This window comes from Engystomops pustulosus, chromosome 4, assembly GCF_040894005.1.
Source record: "Engystomops pustulosus chromosome 4, aEngPut4.maternal, whole genome shotgun sequence".
NCBI classification, from domain to species: Eukaryota; Metazoa; Chordata; class Amphibia; order Anura; family Leptodactylidae; genus Engystomops; species Engystomops pustulosus.
In genome coordinates, this window is record NC_092414.1 from 36,848,121 (window position 1) to 36,869,436 (window position 21,316).

The 21,316-nt window shown below is 43.1% G+C and overlaps 1 protein-coding gene across 8 annotated transcripts in view; it reads left to right on the top strand.

The window, feature by feature from the left end:
• The window catches only part of LOC140126350 (protocadherin gamma-C5-like), a 164,922-nt gene that overhangs the window by 86,007 nt on the left and 57,599 nt on the right, over positions 1–21,316 (top strand). For 4 of the 8 annotated variants that reach the window (XR_011854816.1, XR_011854814.1, XR_011854813.1 and 1 more), the window contains exon 1: positions 9,053–14,090. Coding sequence is in view for 4 of the 8 variants with exons in the window: in XM_072145720.1 (XP_072001821.1) it covers positions 10,170–12,614 (2,445 nt within the window). In the remaining 4 variants the exon portion in view is untranslated. Of the gene's footprint in view, positions 1–8,807; positions 9,030–9,052; positions 14,091–21,316 lie in introns of those variants that run through there. The other 4 variants (XM_072145721.1, XM_072145722.1, XM_072145720.1 and 1 more) reach the window with 3 other exon arrangements.

A 21,316-nucleotide genomic window follows, 5' to 3' on the forward strand; every position in this document is an offset into this window, starting at 1 on the left:
GTTCAGTTAGCAGAGTTGCAAGGTATATGGTCCTGTTACTTTGGCCACCTTTTTGGTAAATTGATTAAAGGTTATTTCTACTAAAATGGTAGAATATTCATCTATTTTGGTGATGGTTAGGACGGCTGTAGGGGTTTATGGAGGAGGCCGTACTTTTTGTTTTTTAATAGGTGAACTTTAATCAATTTCCATTTCATTGTAATGAGTTTCCTTGAAATATCTACAGGGCGTTACTCAATTAGCTCGTATATGGTTTGCATTGTACTATGGAGGGAATTTATCATACGCTAGCATCATGCTCTGTTGTATGATGAAAATCCCAAACCTCCTCCTCCCAAAAACATCAGGAGGGTTCCTCTTAATTTACCCAGAGGCTAGTGGCCCTGGCATACATCTCTATCAGGGCCTTTGCTGGCGTAGAATTGCGCTAAAACCTGCATCAGTTCATAATGCTGTTCCAGCCCTAGTGTGCGCTGTCAGACTACGTGGCTACTCCCAGAGCTGGCTGTCAGACTCCAGGGCCACCACCATAGTAGGCTGTTAGACTCCCGGGCCACCCCTACAGTCAGCTTTCGGTACCACTGGTCACTCTGAGAGCAGGCTATCTCTGTCAGCTTCATAGAACTAGATGGAGCAGCCAGTGCATGCGGGACTGGCTGCTCTGCTCTTCACGGTTTCGACATGCTCCGTTTTCGTGTTCCATATTGAGTCCCCTCACTGAGATGTTTAACGATCAAGAAGTCACCCCCAGTCCTCTGGATAGGTGCTAACTTGTATGTCACTGGAGAACCCCTTTACTTGGTTTTCCGTTAACCTTACAAAGTGTAACCAAATGACTTTGTATCTGGTTCTGTATTGTACTATGGGAGGATTTTATCATACTCTGGCACATTGTGCGCTATTGTATGATGAAAACGCTGGCATCGGATATATCAGCATACCAGATATATCAGAAGGGTCCAGCCTCTTTAATTATTTAACATTTGGCGGCATTGGCGTACATCTTTATGAAATACCCTACCTGACTTAAAGTTGTGCTAAAACCTGCGCCTGTGCGGACCCCTGGAACCCCATCGGGGCCGGATGGAAGACTTCTGCGTCACCCCCAGATCGGCCTGTAAGGCTCTGAGGCCTACCACAGTGCGAGCTGTTAGACCATTGGGCTACCCCAAAAGCAGGCTGGAAGACACCTGTGTCAGCCCCTGAGCAAGCTGTTAGACTGCTGTTTCATATCCCATTTCCAGCTGTAAGTCTCCTGGTTTCACCAACAGTTCGAGCTGTAAGTCACCCAGGTCCACCCCAGTATGAGCTGTAAGACTCCTGGGTCACCTCAAGAGTAGGGCTACAAGACACCTTGCCCACCCCCAGTACGAGCTGTAAGACTCCAGGGCTACCTCCAGAGCAGGGCTGTAAGACACCAAGGCCACCCCCAGGTTCAGCATAGCGCAGGTTGAGTGTAGAAATCATAATAGTGTTTAGAATGTAAAGTAGAAAGTCTTTGACCAGTTCAGTTAGCAGAATTGCAAGGTATATGGTCCTGTTACTTTGGCCACATTTTTGGTAAATTGATTAAAGGTTATTTCTACTAAAATGGTAGAATATTCATCTATTTTGGTGATGGTTAGGACGGCTGTAGGGGTTTATGGAGGAGGCCGTACTTTTTGTTTTTTAATAGGTGAACTTTAATCAATTTTCATTTCATTGTAATGAGCTCCTTGAAATATCTACAGGGCTTTACTCAATCAGCTCGTATATGGTTTGCATTGTACTATGGAGGGAATTTATCATACGCTAGCATCATGCTCTGTTGTATGATGAAAACCCCAAACCTCCTCCTCCCAAAAACATCAGGAGGGTTCCTCTTAATTTACCCAGAGGCTAGTGGTGCTGGCATACATCTCTATGCAGGGCCTTTGCTGGTGTAGAATTGCGCTAAAACCTGCATCAGTTCATAACGCTGTTCCAGCCCTAGTGTGCGCTGTCAGACTACTTGGCTACTCCAAGAGCTGGCTGTCAGACTCCAGGGCCACCACCATAGTAGGATGTTAGACTCCCGGGCCACCCCTACAGTCAGCTCTGGGGTATATTTCTATGTCTGAAGTATGGTACCCACCATTACCCAAGGACTGGAGGTGGTAATTGTGATGAGGTATAGGTGTAATAAGTGTATTACCCTCCTTTCTCTCCTCCTCCCGATTCTGCTTTGAGAATGCCCGGAGGTCCATAGTCCCGCAAGGGAGTCCACCTGGGCAGTATACTTACAGCACACAGTAAATCTCTGAACAACAACATTAAGGGTGCGGTCACACAAGGTGTTTGCAATGCGGTTTTAAACTCATTGCAGAAACATGCGTTTTTACATGTTACTATGCATTTTGCTGGTTTGAAAGCATTTTTCTTCACTGCTGGAAGTGTAAGCTGCTGTGAAAATGTTAACACAGCTGCTTTCACTTTCCAAAATGAAAAAAAAATGGTTACAAACCAGACATACGCATATTTACATGTAAAAACGCATTTGTTTCTGCAATGTTTTTCAAAAATCATCGCAAAGACCATGTGACCATGTGCATCATTCTCTTTACAGCGTATCTACTTCTGGATCATTACTACCTATATTTTAGCCAATTCCTATTTTATTTGTCAGGCTCCAGGGGTAGAGGACCCACTGGACCACCATGGACGATGAAGTAAGCCGACACCTGGGACTGGAATCTAAGTGGTACCTGGTTTTTCACCAGAGCCCTCTGCAAAGCATGTTGGACTTGCAGCGGTGTGTTACCACTAGGTTGTTCCACAGGTGCAACTTTGATCACGGTGACAGCCAATGCGAGGTACACAGACGTACACAGACAGGCAGGAGGTCAGGGCGGGCAGCACGGGATCAGAGTTAGGGAAGTAGCAAAAGGTCAAGGCAGGCAGCAGAGGAGCGTAGTTAGGAACGGAAGCGGGGTTATAACGGGAAATCACAATAACAGCACAGGGCATGAGACAAGCTTTCTCTAAGGCACAAGGTACGAAGATCCGGCAGGGTGTGCAGGGAGAGGCTGGATCATAAAGGATTCTGAGTATGGCCAGTGCCAATTAACGGTGTGCTGGCCCTTTAAATCTTCTGAAGGCAACGGACGCATGCCCTAGGAGAAGGGGCCGCGCTCGCACAGCCGCCGGACCGGTGGCAGGAGCGAGGATGGGTGAGTAAGAGCAGCAGGGCACTGGCGCACACAGATGGGCACGGGTGAGCCTGTGACCCGAGACATGGGTTGCGGGAACATCAGTTTCATTTGTTTGAAGCAAAAAAATAAACATTATTACTCATGCAGTACTGTGAATTGACATAATAACCAATGGAGAACTAAGCTAGAAAATTAAAATACATCTGAAGACAAAGATAATAAAATATCCTACAGTACCCAGGGTGGTATTATTTTCAAGCACCACTATTCCTGTTCCCCTATTTCACTCTTTTCCGTTGTGTGTCCCTTTTTACGCAAAATAGTAAATAGGGCCCAATCTAAAGCAAGTTGAACATTTTACATTTCATTTGAATTCTACAGTAATATACTGTATATATAAAAAATGTGCAGAAAACCCCTATTGAGTCTATGAAAAAAACCCCTCTCTACTCACCTCTCCTTCACCCCAGCAGGTGTCTTCTTTTGTCTTCTGAAGCTTTGGCTTTGGGTCCTTGCACACTGCGTCGTACACACAATGGGGCAGATTTACTTACCCGGCCCATTCGCGATCCAGCGGCGCGTTCTCTGCACAGGATTCGGGTCCGGCCGGGATTTAAGAAGGTAGTTCCTCCACCGTCCACCAGGTGGCGCTGCTGCCCTGAAAATCATCTGGACGCGCCGGAATACACCAGCTCGGACCAAGTGAAGGTAAGCGCTTCCCAAGCGACACTTTTTCGGTTTTTAAATGCGCCGTTTTTTCCGAATACGTCGGGTTTTGGTTCGGCCACGCCCCCCGATTTCTGTCGCGCGCATGCCGGTGCCGATGCGCCACAATCCGATCGCATGCGCCACAATCCCGGGGCAATTCAGGTACAAACGGCGCAAATCGGAAATATTCGGGTAACACGTCGGGAAAACGCGAATCGGGCCCTTAGTAAATGACCCCCAATGTGTGTTGCTGACATCATAGTGTGTACAACGCCATCGGCACACACAGTGATGTCAGCAAGCAGCGATATATGTGACGACAGCATGCGTAGATCTGGAGCATCAGAAGACAGAAGAGTCGGGGCAGAGGACTGCTGGCTATATACTTGGGGGGCTGGCACTGGCTATATAGTAGGGGGCAGTTGTCTAAATACTGGTGGACATGGACTACTGGCTATATACTATGGTCAGGCACTGGCTATATACTAGGGGGTTGCTGGCTACTCCGGTTTCCTCCCACACTCCAAAACATACTGTTAGGTTGTTTAGATTGTGAGCCCCATGGGGACCAATTTGACATGCTTTGTGCAGCGCTGCGTAATCTGTGTGCGCTATATAAATAAAGAATTATTATTTACTAGGGGGCAGGGGCTGGCTACTTTAGTGGTGAGTGCCACTTCATTTTTTGTCTTTTCTAGTGCACTTAGATATCTTGGGCAGTAGCAGCACCGCATGCATCTCCATTACAGTCTACCATTACTGTTCCTAATACAGTTTCATGCCCTGTCTGTCTATCCATCCTGGAGGGGTAATTAAGAAATTTAACCTGCCGGTACAATATTTTTTTTGTGTGGACTAATATAACATTGCAGTTACCAATCCAAACCAGAAGGTGTCTCCACCACCCATTTAAAACCCTTTGTTAGCTTTGCAGAGACATTTTTTCATACTCATTGAAACGCATTGCACTCGATTAAGATTAAAAGATCATACCTGGGATATGAGCACATATATATGTAGATGTGAATATATAAAATAACCATAATGATATAGACTGATCATGGCCAGAAAACTGACGAACCCCCAGCAATTACCGTATGATTATTTCCCCCCTTTACACCATCTGCACACCAAGGGCATGTGAAGAGGGGCATGTGAAAATCTGTTCATATTTCTAAGCCAGGTAGGACCAGGTGTAGAAATAAATGGTGCACAGCCCAGCCAGCAGATACAATAAAGAGGCAAGCGGAGCTGGAAGGTTGGGGATTTCATCATATGCCAGCCCACTCCATGGTTGTGCACTGCCATTGCAGCTCTATAGGTGAAATGAATTGCAAAAATAGATGCCACAGAATTGTGAGCTCAAACAACTTGTAAATCTGGTGACTTGGATGAGATGATTGGATGAGTTATCTTTCGAATTCTTCTATGACCTATACCGCCATGTCAGCTTCGTCCAGCCAAGACCTGTCTCTGCAGATTTAGCAACACAAAAATTTTAGGTTTCTTACTATATCATCTCTTCCAACTTCTTATCACAAACTAAATACTGTTCTCCTGCTGTCCATGAGGTAACAGTTATACAACCACAGCAGCCAAAATAGTGGAAGACCCCCCACCCACCCCCAGTAGCCAATACAGTAATGGTTACCTCACAGTAGCCAATATAGGAACAGTGTCAGCAAAATAGCCAGGAAAGTCACAGGAGGGGCCTGCCCCACAGCAATCACAAAGTCCAGATATACCCATTGTAGCCAAATAGTAACAAGCGACCCCCCTAGTAGCCATATAATAACAGAGTTCCCCACAGCAACCATATAGTCACAGTGTTACTATATATATATATATATATATATATATATATATATATATATACATATATATATATATATATATATATATATATATATATATATATAGTGCAGACCAAAAGTTTGTACACACCTTCTCATTAAAAGAGTTTTCTGTATTTTCATGATTATAGAATCAAAACTATGAATGTGGAATTATATACTTAACAAAAAAGTGTGAAACAACTGAAAATACACTCACCGGCCACTTTATTAGGTACACCATGCTAGTAACGGGTTGGACCCCCTTTTGCCTTCAGAACTGCCTCAATTCTTCGTGGCATAGATTCAACAAGGTGCTGGAAGCGTTCCTCAGAGATTTTGGTCCATATTGACATGATGGCATCACACAGTTGCCGCAGATTTGTCGTCTGCACATCCATGATGCGAATCTCCCGTTCCACCACATCCCAAAGATGCTCTATTGGATTGAGATCTGGTTACTGTGGAGGCCATTTGAGTACAGTGAACTCATTGGCATGTTCAAGAAACCAGTCTGAGATGATTCCAGCTTTATGACATGGCGCATTATCCTGCTGAAAGTAGCCATCAGATGTTGGGTACATTGTGGTCATAAAGGGATGGACATGGTCAGCAACAATACTCAGGTAGGCTATGGCGTTGCAACGATGCTCAATTGGTACCAAGGGGCCCAAGAGTGCCAAGAAAATATTCCCCACACCATGACACCACCACCACCAGCCTGAACTGTTGATACAAGGCAGGATGGATCCATGCTTTCATGTTGTTGATGCCAAATTCTGACCCTACCATCCGAATATCGCAGCAGAAATCGATACTCATCAGACCAGGCAACATTTTTCCAATCATCTACTGTCCAATTTCGATGAGCTTGTGCAAATTGTAGCCTCAGTTTCCTGTTCTTAGCTGAAAGGAGTGGCACTCGGTGTGGTCTTCTGCTGCTGTAGCCCGTCTGCCTCAAAGTTCGATGTACTGTGCATTCAGAGATGCTCTTCTGCCTACCTTGGTTGTAACGGGTGGCGATTTGAGTCACTGTTGCCTTTCTATCAGCTCAAACCAGTCTGCCCATTCTCCTCTGACCTCTGGCATCAACAAGGCATTTCCGCCCACAGAACTGCCGCTCACTGGATGTTTGTTCTTTTTCGGACCATTCTCTGTAAACCCTAGAGATGGTTGTGCGTGAAAATCCCAGTAGATCAGCAGTTTCTGAAATACTCAGACCAGCCCTTCTGGCACCAACAACCATGCCACGTTCAAAGGCACTCAAATCACCTTTCTTCCCCATACTGATGCTCTGTTTGAACTGCAGGAGATTGTCTTGACCATGTCTACATACCTAAATGCACTGAGTTGCCGCCATGTGATTGGCTGATTAGAAATTAAGTGTTAACGAGCAGTTGGACAGGTGTACCTAATAAAGTGGCCGGTGAGTGTATATTTGTGGTGTAAAAAAGTGTGACCAAGGTAGACATTTATACAAAAATTGGCATTCACATGACCTTACAAGTCCAACCCATCAAATTATAAAGAGCTAATTTTTCCAAATAAATATATGCAATATGCATAAAGACGCAAGTGGCACTGAATTGCAAGAAGTTCAATGTAGTATATATTCTCATCATTACTGCTAGACAGCAATAAAAAGCAACAACTTTTGTTGACTAAAGTGCTGAGGGCATGTGGCTAATAAAAACATCACCTAATGTTCGGATAAATGGACAATTCCCATGTGCTCCACACTACTTACTACTGTGCGACGTGTCACTAATGGAATAAGGAGGACCATACCTCTTTTTTCACCTTATTTCCCTGGAGTGCTGCTACATTTTTCCTATATATTGTCGAGGAACTTGAAGCCCAATTCAATGAAGCTTGCACCCATCATTGTTAGAGGTTTGCATCTGTGCTGCTTGGACTTTCTTAAAGTATATATACACTGTAGTAGTAGGGCCTTTAGTAGCCATAACTGTGTCCCTACTGTAGCTGATGAACAAAGTTGCCTCCAAGAAAATAAGCAGGAGCTCTCTCCACTCCAGTCTGCATAGCGTGGATGATGCCAGCTCACTCGATACTCAGGGAAGGAGTTATCAGGTCACTGCCCTGAGTGAGCTTTGCTTTGGCGCGGTGTGGGCACATCGTGGACCATAGAACACTCAGAGCCTAAATGGAGCCTTTTCTCCAATAATTCAGTAAACAGGTGTGGGGGCGCATGTGATGACTATATCACGTCTGCCTCTACCAGAGTTTAGCTCACTCAGGGCAGGGGACCTGAGTTGATGTTGACCTGGCGCTCACATCGAACCAGTGTCAGGGCCCACCGGATGATCCTCCGGTCCTCCATTGGGCCAGTCCAACTTTATCCACACCTGTGATAAGGCTACTCCCACTACATAATGCTTGAGTATCACCCAGTAAAGGGCTCTCCCAAGTTGACACCTTTAGGGTATCTGCACAAATTGCATATTCTGTGGGGATTTTACACTTATATTTTGTTGCAGAAAATCCACATCGCTATAATGACAATTCACTTTTTTCTCAAGTAAATTGTGGTCCTGGCGGATTTTTGCATGCATTTTTTTTCCCTTGAAGTCTAAGGTAGAATGAAAATCTGCACCAGATCTGCGTCAAAACTGCATCAAGATGGGGATTTGATCATGTTTTATGCTTGAAATTATGTCAGATCCAGTGGATAAAAAGGGGTAAAAAAAAGCACACGCAGAGAAATACATGTAAATCTGTATTAAAAAAACGCACTACACATAACACAAATCCGCATCTGAATCGTTAAAAAAAGCAGATAGGGAAAAAATAGCACTAAAACGCAGGTAGCTGATAAGTGGTGACCTTTCGGAACGGTATGAGTCTTAGAAATGCTGAATATGCAATCTTTTCTGGTAAAAATTGAGGTATACCTGATCAATAACAGGTCAATGATTAATATCCATAAAATTATACTATTATGCTTACAAATCCATATCTTTATCACTACAAAATGAATATTGTAATGCATTTGTGACATATGATCAGGTTTTGTCTGGTGTGTGCAGGGTAACTGCATTGTGTCCAATTCTCTCTTTGTTTCTTCCCCCTCTCTCAGTGAATGGATGGATCCCTCCCCTCCTCTTTCTTTCCATTTACACTGTCAAAGAACTGCTACAGAAACACAGTTGCTGTTGGAGAAGAGAAGTATAGGATAAAATAAGCTTTGTAAAACAATGCCAGGATCTTACTCAGCAAATTTGTTTGTTTGTGGCACTCAGGATTTTTTTCCGGATTATTATGGAAATTCAGCCCTAATTTTCCATGCACAATTGAAATGGCAAGTATTCATAGGGTTCTCTAAGTAACAGCTTGTTTTGTAGACCTATTTAGGTCTTATAAAGGACTTATGTAGGTATTATGTTATAATTTTGCTTGAATGATTGACTATTTTTAGCCCACTTCCTGTACAGCACTGCCGTATATGTTAGCACTATATGGACCATGTTCTTAATTTAGTGTGTTTAGAGTTTTTTCTATGGTGAAATATAAGAGGACAGATGCTTTTGAGGTTGTTAATCTAACTAAGATACTGTGAGAGCCTGAAGTTTAGCGTAAATTGCTAATAAATACATTGAAATTGGGGGATGTGCCTCTATTTTATGGAAATGTCCCATATGTCTTGTTTACTCCTTGTTGTCAAACTGTTAACAGCAAGGAAAGATCTGATATTAGTCATTTAAGAAAGTCTGGTGCATGGCTGACACTTGGAAAGTTATCACAATTTTATTTTAATTAGCTCCTTGCACTAGAAGGCAGATTGTGTAGTGGGTGTAATGTTTCCTACTGTTTCCAAAACACATGATGAATTATGAAGCTATCTCATTCCATTCCCAGCTCCTGCCTTCCTAGATGCATTTTTTTTTGTTTTGTCTCCACCATGCAGGCACTGCTAAACAGACAATACTATGTCTATGGAAGGATTCAATCCATCACTTGCTGTATGCAGTCCATGCCCCTTTCGACACAGCCATGCCTCATGTAGGCATTCAAAGGGTTACACTACAATTTATTCCGACATGAATGAAACAATGCATTCTTTTTTTTTCTTTGCAAAATAGAATTGTATCTTTTCACATTCATAACAAGCAGCGTTTACATTCGAATTTGCTTTTCTGAAACGTCCGTAACTTATTTTAATACGTAGAAAATATTTTTCCAGTCGGTGATTGGATATACTAAAACATATCTCGAGCCAATGCAGTGCTGCATACAATTCAATGGCTGCTATGTACTTGCTCCTCCTTCGTTTCCTTTCTGTTGCCAGCTAGATTTTACCTTAGCCTCTCTGTCTGATGGAAAAAGAAATTACAAAACAACCTTGACTGCATCCTTCTTTTTTTTCCAAAGGATTAGCTGCTCTGTATTCAAGATGTGCTGAGGGGAAAAAGGGACGGCTTTCAGACAAGGCTTTTCTGCAATGATTCATCCAGCAGGTTACCGTGTTTTGCAAGTAGGAATTCTGCATCTCTTTCCTTTGTGGCTGCTTGTAAACCTTACATATGCACAGTTCCGATACTCTATTCCTGAGGAGCTGAACAGGGGTGAAATTGTTGGGAATATCGCTAAGGATCTTGGAACAGATGTGGCAAAACTAGTAGCTGCTAATCTCCAGGTACTTTCTGATTCTGATTCCCAATATTTTTCTATAAATGTAAACAATGGAGCCATATTGGTGAATGACAGAATAGACAGGGAGCTGCTTTGTGGACAGAGTATTACATGTATTTTAAACCTAAAATTTGCTATAGAGAATCCAGTAGAAGTGTACAGGATTGAGGTTGAGATATTAGATATAAATGATAATTCACCCCGATTCCAGAGTGAAGAGCTGACTTTAAAAATAAATGAGTTGGCTTCCCCTGGTGCAAGGTTTTTGATTCCAAATGCACAGGATCCAGATATAGGCTCGAATGCATTGCAGGAATACCATCTGAGCCCAAGTGAAAATTTTGCTCTCATTGTAAAAAAACGTACAGATGGTAGTAAATTTCCAGAGTTAGTTCTAGAAAAGGCTCTAGATAGGGAGCAGACAGCAGTCCACCACCTAGTGCTTAAAGCAGAGGATGGTGGGGTACCATGTAGATCGAGTACTATGCAGATCACAATTATTGTCCTAGATGCCAATGATAATCACCCAGCATTTGATCAACCTGCTTATAATGTCCAGCTGAAAGAAAATGCCCCCAAAAACTCTCTAGTCATAAAACTTAATGCTACAGATTTAGATGAAGGGCCTAATGGAGAAATTGAATACTTTTTTAGCAGCCACAACTCAGAAGCCTTAAGCAATATTTTTCAGCTCAATTCAGAAACTGGTGAAATTCGAGTACTTGGAAATTTAGATTTTGAAGAGATATCAGTTTATGAGATTGATATTGAAGCTAGAGATAAAGGAAGCCCCATTATGGAAGAGCATTGCAGTGTAATTGTCCACATTATTGATGTTAATGACAATACTCCTGAAATGACTATAAGTGCATTTTCTAGTTCAGTTCCAGAAGACTCACCAGCTGGGACAGTAGTGGCTGTAATCACTATAAAGGACAAAGACCATGGTGATAATGGTAGGGTCCAGTGCCAAGTAGACAAAAATCTTCCTTTCACTGTTAGGGAGGATTTTGAGCACCAGTTTTCCTTGATTACAAGTGATAATCTAGACCGTGAAAGTGTTTCGGAATACCAAATAACCATCACTGCAAAGGATATGGGGAACCCCCCTCTTTCCACTGTAAAAGTTATATCAGTTGCAGTTTCTGACGTGAATGATAACACCCCTCAGTTTGTTGAACCAGTTTACGAAGTCTTTGTGGAAGAAAATAACAAAGCTGGTGAGTTGCTCTGTACTGTTTCTGCTACGGACCCAGATTTGGACCAAAATTCACGCCTCTCTTATTCCATATTGCAAAATCCAAAAGAAGACTACGCTAGTTCCTCTCATATATACATCAATTCTGAAAATGGACAGGTCTACCTTAAGTTTCCTCTAGATTATGAAAGAATTAACTACTTCCAATTCCAGATAGAAGTTTCTGATGCTGGCTCTCCACCCCTCAGAAATAAGACTGTTGTACATGTTTTTGTTCTAGATCAAAATGATAATTCTCCTGTTGTTGTATTTCCTGTAATTGGAGCAAATTCTGTTGCCCAGTGTAAGATCCCTCGATCTACTGGGCCAAATGTTATGGTTAGCAAGATATCTGCTGTAGACCATGATTCAGGACGGAATGCATGGCTTTCCTACAACTTACTCGAAGCAACAGATCCTACGCTATTTAGCATTGTTATGAGAACTGGTGAGATAAGAACTAAACGTGCAATCCAGGATGTTGATCCTAACGTACATGAACTTCTTCTACTTGTGAAAGATTCTGGAGAACCCTGTTTATCAACCTCAGTAACAGTAATGATGACCCTAGAAGACAAAGACCTAGAAGTTTCCCAGGGTGTGAAAGATCATTCTAAAAAAAGGAATATTTCCAGTCTCACCTTGTATCTGATTGTTTGTTTGATTGTGATTTCCGTCATCTCGCTAATTGGTTTGGCAGCCCTTGGAATTAAAATTCACAAATGTGAGAACAAGAATTTCCCTCTATGTTGTCGGCAAAGTCAAAAGAAAGCTGTGGTAGCAGGATCCAAGCTTCATGGAACTTTTCAGCTACACCCCAGCCTTTGTAATACTATAATAGGGGTCCGAGTGGATTGTGCGGGAAATATCCCATCAAATCGAAGGGTCAGAACATGTTTCTCCCCAGTCTCAGATATTAGTGAGTTTATGTTTATGAGGCCACCTCATGTCACTGCTAGCTCCTCATCCCCGGGAATACTGGTTCCAGATCCTAATTTCTCCATTGCTTCCAATGAGGTGAGCTCCCAGTATTTGCCATTACTTGAAACCAAAGTGAAACAAGATGAATGTCATTAAATTTTCTATATTTCATCTTTCATGGCATCTGTGAGCAGTGTGGTGAACATATATACAGCCCATTTTTACCATCACAGGTCATTATGCCATAGTGTCCACTTTATGAAAGACAGGAACCATTACTACATTGATACTGAGACTATAAATCCATATTTAGTAAGTTTAATGATAAACTTAATAGAAAATAGAAGCTTCTATAGCTTTAATATAATTTGGGAGAAAATATATTTTTCTCAATTGGCATTAAGGCCTATGCTTTGACATGTCAATGGCAGTTAAATATGAGCAGCTACAAAACAAGCAAACATTTTGTATTAATTTATAGATATTGAGAAGTTGCCTGATTTTTACATATGATGAGAGAATGTACAGACTGTACAGTGTCTTAATAATTTCATATAGGTGTTAATGGTACAGCATAACATAAAGATTTTGTACAAGACAAGATGTCAATTATGGTCTAAGCCAAATCTTTGAATGCATTCCAGAAATTCTGCTCTAGCATCAAAGTGCCTAAAAAAGAAGAAAGAAAGAAATTTTAGGGAGCTGTTCAGATAAAATAAGGGTAACACAATCAGTCTTTTGATAAATGCTAATTGTCGAAAAATAAATTCCAGTTACTAGGCTAAAGGTACTTAAAAAAATGAAAGGCAAGAGAAATTATAGTTTGAGCAACTCACATTGAGTCTTGTACAGTAAGCTTCAAATTTAAAGAATGTCTTCAGAAGATAAAATAACAAAATAAAAAAATTATTTATAAGCAAGTATATCCTGTTTAGCCACTGTAGATAGACAATAATGGATCTCGTTGTAACATTTCTGTAGTATAATATTCTGATCCCCACAGAAGCAGTAATTTAGGGACCTTCACATAAAATATGTTCTGCAATCATCCATGATAAATATTTAAGTTACAATAACATGTGATCAGCCCCAGGAATTCTCCAGGCAATGATATTTCACAGCCCATAGTCATTTGCGTCAAGCCTGACTGCTAAATATGTTCCTTTTGGACAATGATTCTTGACACGATGAAGTCTAAAATTAGACTTTTCACTGCGGATTGTCAATCTGGAATATTGTACTTTACAAACTTCTTGCAACTAAGAAGGCTGAAAGTCTACCAGAACTTGCTGGGTTTTTGGATCTTGACTGACTGGGGTGTCATTCTCTTCTATCTATAAACCTGCAGCACTTTTTAGAGTGCCTTATTAAAGTTGGTACTGTATTGGATAAAAAAGAGACTTTTAAGGAATACACACCAGCAAAAACGCTATAATTACAATGTAATCAACAAGGCGTACAGAAGTACACTGTCATGTGTTTTGGTCTGTCCTGACAGACCCAGACTGGTTTGTAAAGTTTTTAGTGAGTCCAGATTAACACACAAGCATCTATTGAAGACCATACGATGGGGTAAGAGACATCATGATTCATGAGATTCGTATTTATTTTGTCATGCAAAAATCATTTCTGTGCTCTACATTTCCTTACATTCATAATAAAGCATTTTCATATTTCCTTTGTGTCAATTGAGTGTGTGGAACATTGTTTTTTTCATCCTGTTACATATTTCGGATATTGCTCGTAAGTAATGTTACAATGATGAAAACGTTGCTATTGAAAGCTGAAGGACGAGAATGAACATAAGGTATATTAAACTGGTTGTTTCAAAAAAAAAAATGCACCCGTATACTCTATCCAAGAATTTCTATCTTATAATATCTTAAAGTGACACAATTTAGGAAATTTGAAGGTACATTTCTATGTGCTGGACAAAATGCCTGCCCTCAGATCACCAACATTATGTGTTCCCTTCTAATGGTACATTCACATGAACTTCTGGGGGGACGTATATGTGGCTGCAAATTTGCATACATGTGTGTGAATGTACCCTAAGATGGCAATGGTTGTCCTAAGCTACCCAGGAACCTGTGTAGAAAATGTACACGCACAGACCCACTTTACAGTGAGTAATGTCCTACCCAGGTTCTTTGGCAGTTTACACTACAGCACGTGTAGGTCTCTAAGTTGGTTGGACCTGCATAGGTGGGACTTTAGTGCTGCATTGCTGTCTATTACCAAGTTTATAGCTGTATTTTCAGCTTTTTCCCAGAGTAACACTGGTAGTTTGTATGAGATCAGTAAGTACCATCTGTTTTTTGCCCATAAATAGCACCATGGTTTCAGTTCATGCTTGGTTTGACATTACATCACTTCAATGGTGTTTCTGTATATATTGCTATTTTTTAAATCTATTCCTGTTCTACTGGTTACCATTCCCTGTTGTCACTTACATAGAAACAATCAATGTCAGCTTGCTTGTCTACACTCATTGTATAGTGAAAAGAAGAGGTGATAAACAAAGAATTAATATATAAGTGTCAATATATCACTATATATTTATTCTTAAAGGGAATCCATCACCACCATTTATCAGCCCAATCTGATATGTTATGTAGGGCTATGCCCACACATGCCACCAGGACACTTTAATTTTTTTTTTCAGCTGCTCCTTTTGTCCCAAAAGTCAATTTTCGAAATCTGCAAATGGGGGTGGGGGGCATTAGCAGAGAACCTCCGGGCCCAGGCTAGGCAACAATAACAATGGCCCCTGCTATACTTCCACTGCCCAGCACCTTCTCTCATCATTTACACTTCAGCTACATCACTCCTGGGTTCTGTAAAATGGGAGTTGGAGTCCTGAGGTGCTCTGTCAAAGCACATCAGTCTGATTTGCATATTTCTAGAGTAAAGTTTTGGCATGGAAGGAGAAGTTTACAATTTAATAAAGGCATGTATGGGCATAGCCCTAAATAACATAGATGTTATTTTGGACAGGCAAATCATAGTGAGTGTTGCCCTTTAAAGGAGTTCTGGTAAAATATGAGTTGTAATGACTGGTAAAATATGAGTTGTAATTTCCTTTTAGTAGTTAAAACTAAGAAATGGGTGAATACCTTAAAATCCAGATGTGAATTAGTCTTAAAGGAAACCTACCACCACGGATCTACCTATTAAGGTAGATCCGGTGGGAGGTTCCTCTAATGTATAGTAGTATAGCCCTAATGCTAATTATTTTGTGGCCCCCCAATATGCAAATTTCCTGGGGCGTGGAGTAGACGGAGCTGCATCTCCACGCCCTAGCAGTCTCTTGCGGTCCGCCTACCAATCCATCTTCAGCGTTAGCTACAAGGAGCTACGCGCAAAACCCAGCTTCGCAGACAAGAGTGCGCGCAGCTCCTCGTAGTTGCACACTGAAGATGCATTGGTAAGCAGAACGCAAGAGGCTACTCCACGCCCCAGTAGCCTCTTTATGAAATTTGCATATTGGGGGAATGCAAATTTATTAAAGTTTTGCGCCACAAAAGAATTGGCCCTAAAAAGGGATATACTACTATACATTAGAGGAACCTGACACCAGATCTGCCTTAATAGGTAGATCCATGGTGGTAGGTTTCCTTTAAGTCTCCTGCTTAAGGCCGGTGTTTTCATCAATGGACCTATTTACATGAATGTGATTTTCAGTGATCCGTATGGTGGCTCTAGCTCAGAGAAGGTCCTGTTCCTGCCCATGTTTGCAGCCCATGTCATCCCATTAAAGTCTATGTAAAGTTAAAAAAAACATTTGGATGGTGTCATCTGTGTACTGTCCGTGATCAGTTGCCGTTTAACATCGTGGCCCTTGAAGTGGTTGGGACAAGCTAGTGACATCATTTGCCCTACTTACATTTCTGGGGGGATCTGCAAAATTGGATGAAATGTGGATGAAACACGGACCATTTCTTATTACACATAGAGACTGCAAAAATGGACCAAGCCCAAAAAAAGCACACATTTATCAATCAATGCCATGAGCTTCAGCACCAGATTTACTATATATCTGGTACGGAAATGAATGGCGCTTATTACTCTACAGGCTAGAGAAAAAAAATTACAATTTTGTTTGAATTAGTGATGCAGCACTTATTAAAGGATGTAGAGAGTTGGGGTTGGTGATGAAAGGTTTTCTTTAAAAAAATAACCAGATAATTTAATACATTTAATTAACTGGAGTAAATGTTAGAAAAAAAAACAACTGTTAAAGGGGTATTTCCATCTTAACAATTTGTGACATATCCTCAGGATATGTCATAAATAGATGATAGATGTGATTCCCACTTATAGAACCTGCATCTATCTCAGGAAGATGTCCACTGACTTTTTACTCATCCACCTGACTTTCTGTCATAAAATGGCAGCAAATTGAGGATCATGTGACCTGTTTCTGTTAACAATCGTCCTGCAAGGACCTTGATCTTATATTCATGAATCGTAAGGTCATGGCAGGGTGATTGTTAACGGACAAAGGTCACTTCCTCAATTTGTTCATGGACAGATAAGGATCACATGACATAATAGGAAGCTTCAAATTACATATGAAATAGTGCAGAACATTTAATAGCATACCTAATATCCTGCCCCCACACACATAACAAAACAAATGAGGTAAGGTGTCCAACCCCTTTTAGCTGTCAGTCACAATTTGTTCCTTATGCTACCAGATATTCATAAATGCAATGTCATTAGAGATGAGCGAACATACTCGTCCGAGTTTGATGCTCGTTCGAGCATTACCGTACTCGAAACTGCTCGTTGCTCGGACGAATACTTCGCCCGCTCGAGAAAATGGCATCTCCCGCCGTTTTGCTTTTTGGCGGCCAGAAACAGAGCCAATTACAAGCCAGGAGACTCTGCACTCCACCCAGCATGACGTGGTACCCTTACATGTCGATAGCAGTGGTTGGCTGGCCAGATCAGGTGACCCTGGAATAGACTAGCCCCTGCCCGCGCTGCTCGGATCATTTTCTGTCTGGATGCCGCTAGGGAGAGAGCTGCTGCTGGTCAGGGAAAGCGTTAGGCTGTTCTATTAGAATAGTGTTAGGCAGGAGTGATTCTACAAGAACCCAACAGCCCTTCTTAGGGCTACAATAACGTTTTATTTTACTTTTTTTTGTTTGCTTGTGGCTGGGCTTGCTGGCATTAGTAGTGCAGCTAGTACCATATTGTAGTCTACCATAATTTGCAGGGAGACTTGCTACCGTTGTGTTTAGCTCTTAGTGACACGCATATCCACCTCAAACACCGAAGTGGGACAATTTATTAGGGGTTTGATTAGAATTAGGCAGAGTCTGCTGATTTATTTTTTTTTTTACCTTTATTTCTTTTTATAGCTCAAAGTCATATTTCAAAGCAGTGTGCTTTCACTGTAGGCTAGAAAATAGCCATAGGAGAACCCCAACGGCTTACTTAGGCCTACAATAGCGTTATATTTTCCTTTCTTTTGTTTACTTGTGGCTAGGCTTGCTGGCATTAGTAGTGCAGCTAGTACCATATTGTGAGGAATTTGCTGGGAGACTTGCGACCGTTGTGTTTAGCTCTTAGTGACATGCATATCCACCTCAAACACCGAAGTGGGACAATTTATTAGGGGTTTGATTAGAATTAGGCAGTCTGCTGATTTATTTTTTTTTTTACCTTTATTTCTTTTTATAGCTCAAAGTCATATTTCAAAGCAGTGTGCTTTCACTGTAGGCTAGAAAATAGCCATAGGAGAACCCCAATGGCTTACTTAGGCCTACAATAGCGTTATATTTTCCTTTCTTTTGTTTGCTTGTGGCTGGGCTTGCTGGCATTAGTAGTGCAGCTAGTACCATATTGTGAGGAATTTGCAGGGAGACTTGCTACCGTTGTGTTTAGCTCTTAGTGACACGCATATCCACCTCAAACACCGAAGTGGGACAATTTATTAGGGGTTTGATTTGAATTAGGCAGAGTCTGCTGATTTATTTTTTTTTACCTTTATTTCTTTTTATAGCTCAAAGTCATATTGCAAAGCAGTGTGCTTTCACTGTAGGCTAGAAAATAGCCATAGGAGAACCCCAACTGCTTACTTAGGCCTACAATAGCGTTATATTTTCCTTTCTTTTGTTTGCTTGTGGCTGGGCTTGCTGGCATTAGTAGTGCAGCTAGTACCATATTGTGAGGAATTCGCTGGGAGACTTGCGACCGTTGTGTTTAGCTCTTAGTGACACGCATATCCACCTCAAACACCGAAGTGGGACAATTTATTAGGGGTTTGATTAGAATTAGGCAGAGTCTGCTGATTTATTTTTTTTTTACCTTTATTTCTTTTTATAGCTCAAAGTCATCAGGCACAGCACAAAATCCAGTTGTGTGCTGTCAGTGTAGGTTAGAAACTAGCCATAGCAATAGGATAGCATCGTTTTGTTTAAAAAAAACAAATAAAAAACACAAAAAAAAATTTAAAGTTTACACTTTAATTTGGAAAATGTTTAACCCGAGGGCTAGGGGTAGAGGACAAGGGCGTGGACGTGGGCGTCCAACTACTGCAGGGGCCAGAGGCTGTGGTCCTGGGCGGGGTGAGACACCACCTGCTGATGAGGGAGCAGGGGAACAACGCAGAGCTACACTCCCTAGGTTCATCATGTCTCAAGTTACTGGGACTCGTGGTAGAGCACTGTTGAGGCCAGAACAGTGCAAAGAGGTGATGTCGTGGATTGCGGACAATGCTTCTAGCCATTTGTCCACCAGTCAGTCTTCCACGCAGTCCACCCATGTCACCGAAATCAGCACTCCTCCAGCTCCTCCACCTCAGCCTCCTTCCTCCCAGTCTGCCCCCTCCCAGCAAAATTTGGCATTTGAACCGGCATACTCTGAGGAACTGTTTTCTGGACCCTTCCCACAGTCACAAACCACTTGTCCGGTTGCTGCTGAGCAATTTTCCGATGCCCAGGTTTTCCACCGGTCGCAGTCTGTGGGTGATGATGACATTATTGACGTAGTGGAAGAAGTGTGTAAAGAGGTGTCGGACGATGAGGAGACACGGTTGTCAGACAGTGGTGAAGTTATTGTCAGGGCAGGAAGTCCGAGGGGGGAGCAGACTGAGGGAACAGAGGATGATGAGGTGACAGACCCAAGCTGGGTTGATAGGCCGGGTGAACACAGTGCTTCTGAGACGGAGGCGAGTCCTATAGCAGAACAGGTTGGAAGAGGCAGTGGTGGGGCCAGACGGAGAGGCAGGGCCAGAGCTGGTGCATCAGCGCCAAATGTTGCCCGTAGTCAAGCTCCCGTGGCAAGGGCTAGATTTTCAGAAGTCTGGAGATTCTTTGAAGAAACACCGGATGACCGACGGGCTGTGGTGTGCAACCTTTGCCAAACCAGGATCAGCAGGGGTTCCACCACTACTAGCTTAACTACCACCAGTATGCGCAGGCATATGAATGCTAAACACCCCACTCAATGGCACCAAGCCCGTTCACCTCCGGCCGGGCACACCACTGCTCCTTCCCCTGTGTCATCTGCTAGTCAGCCCCCTGCCCAGGACCACGGCCCAAACACCTCCCGTGTGAAAACCCCATCTTTGCCTCCACGATCCTCCACAGCATCCACCAGCGTTCAGCTCTCCATACCCCAGACGCTGGAGCGCAAAAGGAAGTATAGTGCAACCCACCCACACGCCCAAGCCCTCAACGTCCACATCTCCAAGTTGCTTAGCCTGGAGATGCTGCCCTATAGGCTGGTAGAGACCGAGGCCTTTCGAAACCTCATGGCGGCGGCCGCCCCTCAGTAGTCGGTCCCCAGCCGCCACTACTTTTCCCGATGTGCCGTCCCAGCCCTGCACAAGCACGTGTCAGAGAACATCATCCGTGCCCTGACCAACGCCGTTTCTGACAAGGTCCACTTGACCACGGACACATGGACGAGTGCTGCCGGGCAGGGCCACTATATATCGCTGACGGCACATTGGGTTAACTTGGTGGAGGCTGGGACCGAGTCTGACCCTGGGGCTGCTCATATACTGCCGACGCCGAGGATTGCGGGGCCAACCTCGGTCCAGGTCTCAAAGGCCTACTATGCCTCCTCCTCCTCCCACCCCTCCTCCACCTCCTCCTCCTCCGAATTACCATCCGTGGGCATGGCGCCATCAATCAGTAGCTCTAGGCACAGCAGCAGTGCCGTCGCTAAGCGACAGCAGGCGGTGCTCAAACTGCTGAGCCTAGGCGATAAAAGGCACACCGCCCAGGAGCTATTACAGGGCATCACGGCGCAGACTGATCTGTGGCTGGCACCGCTGAACCTGAAGCCAGGCATGGTTGTGTGTGACAACGGCCGTAACCTGGTGGCGGCTCTGCAACTCGGCAGACTGACACATGTGCCATGCCTGGCCCATGTGTTAAATCTCATAGTTCAGCGTTTCCTCAAGACATACCCCAATCTGTCTGATTTGCTCACGCATCTGTGCGCATTTCAGGAAGTCCAGCACAGATGCTGCCACTCTCAGGGCAGCGCAGCGCCGCCTCCAACTGCCCGCTCACCGACTGTTGTGCGACGTGCCCACGAGGTGGAATTCAACATTAACCATGTTATCCAGAGCAGAGCGATTGTAGACTGCCAGATGTCAACTTCCAGAACTGGTAGTCTGGTCAGTCAGCTTCCTCAAGTCTACAATGAGGAGTGGACGTGGATGGCGCCTCCACCTCAGGCGCTGAGTAACTTTGAGGAGTCAACACTAGAGATGAGCGAACATACTCGTCCGAGCTTGATGCTCGATCGAGCATTAGCGTACTCGTAACTGCTCG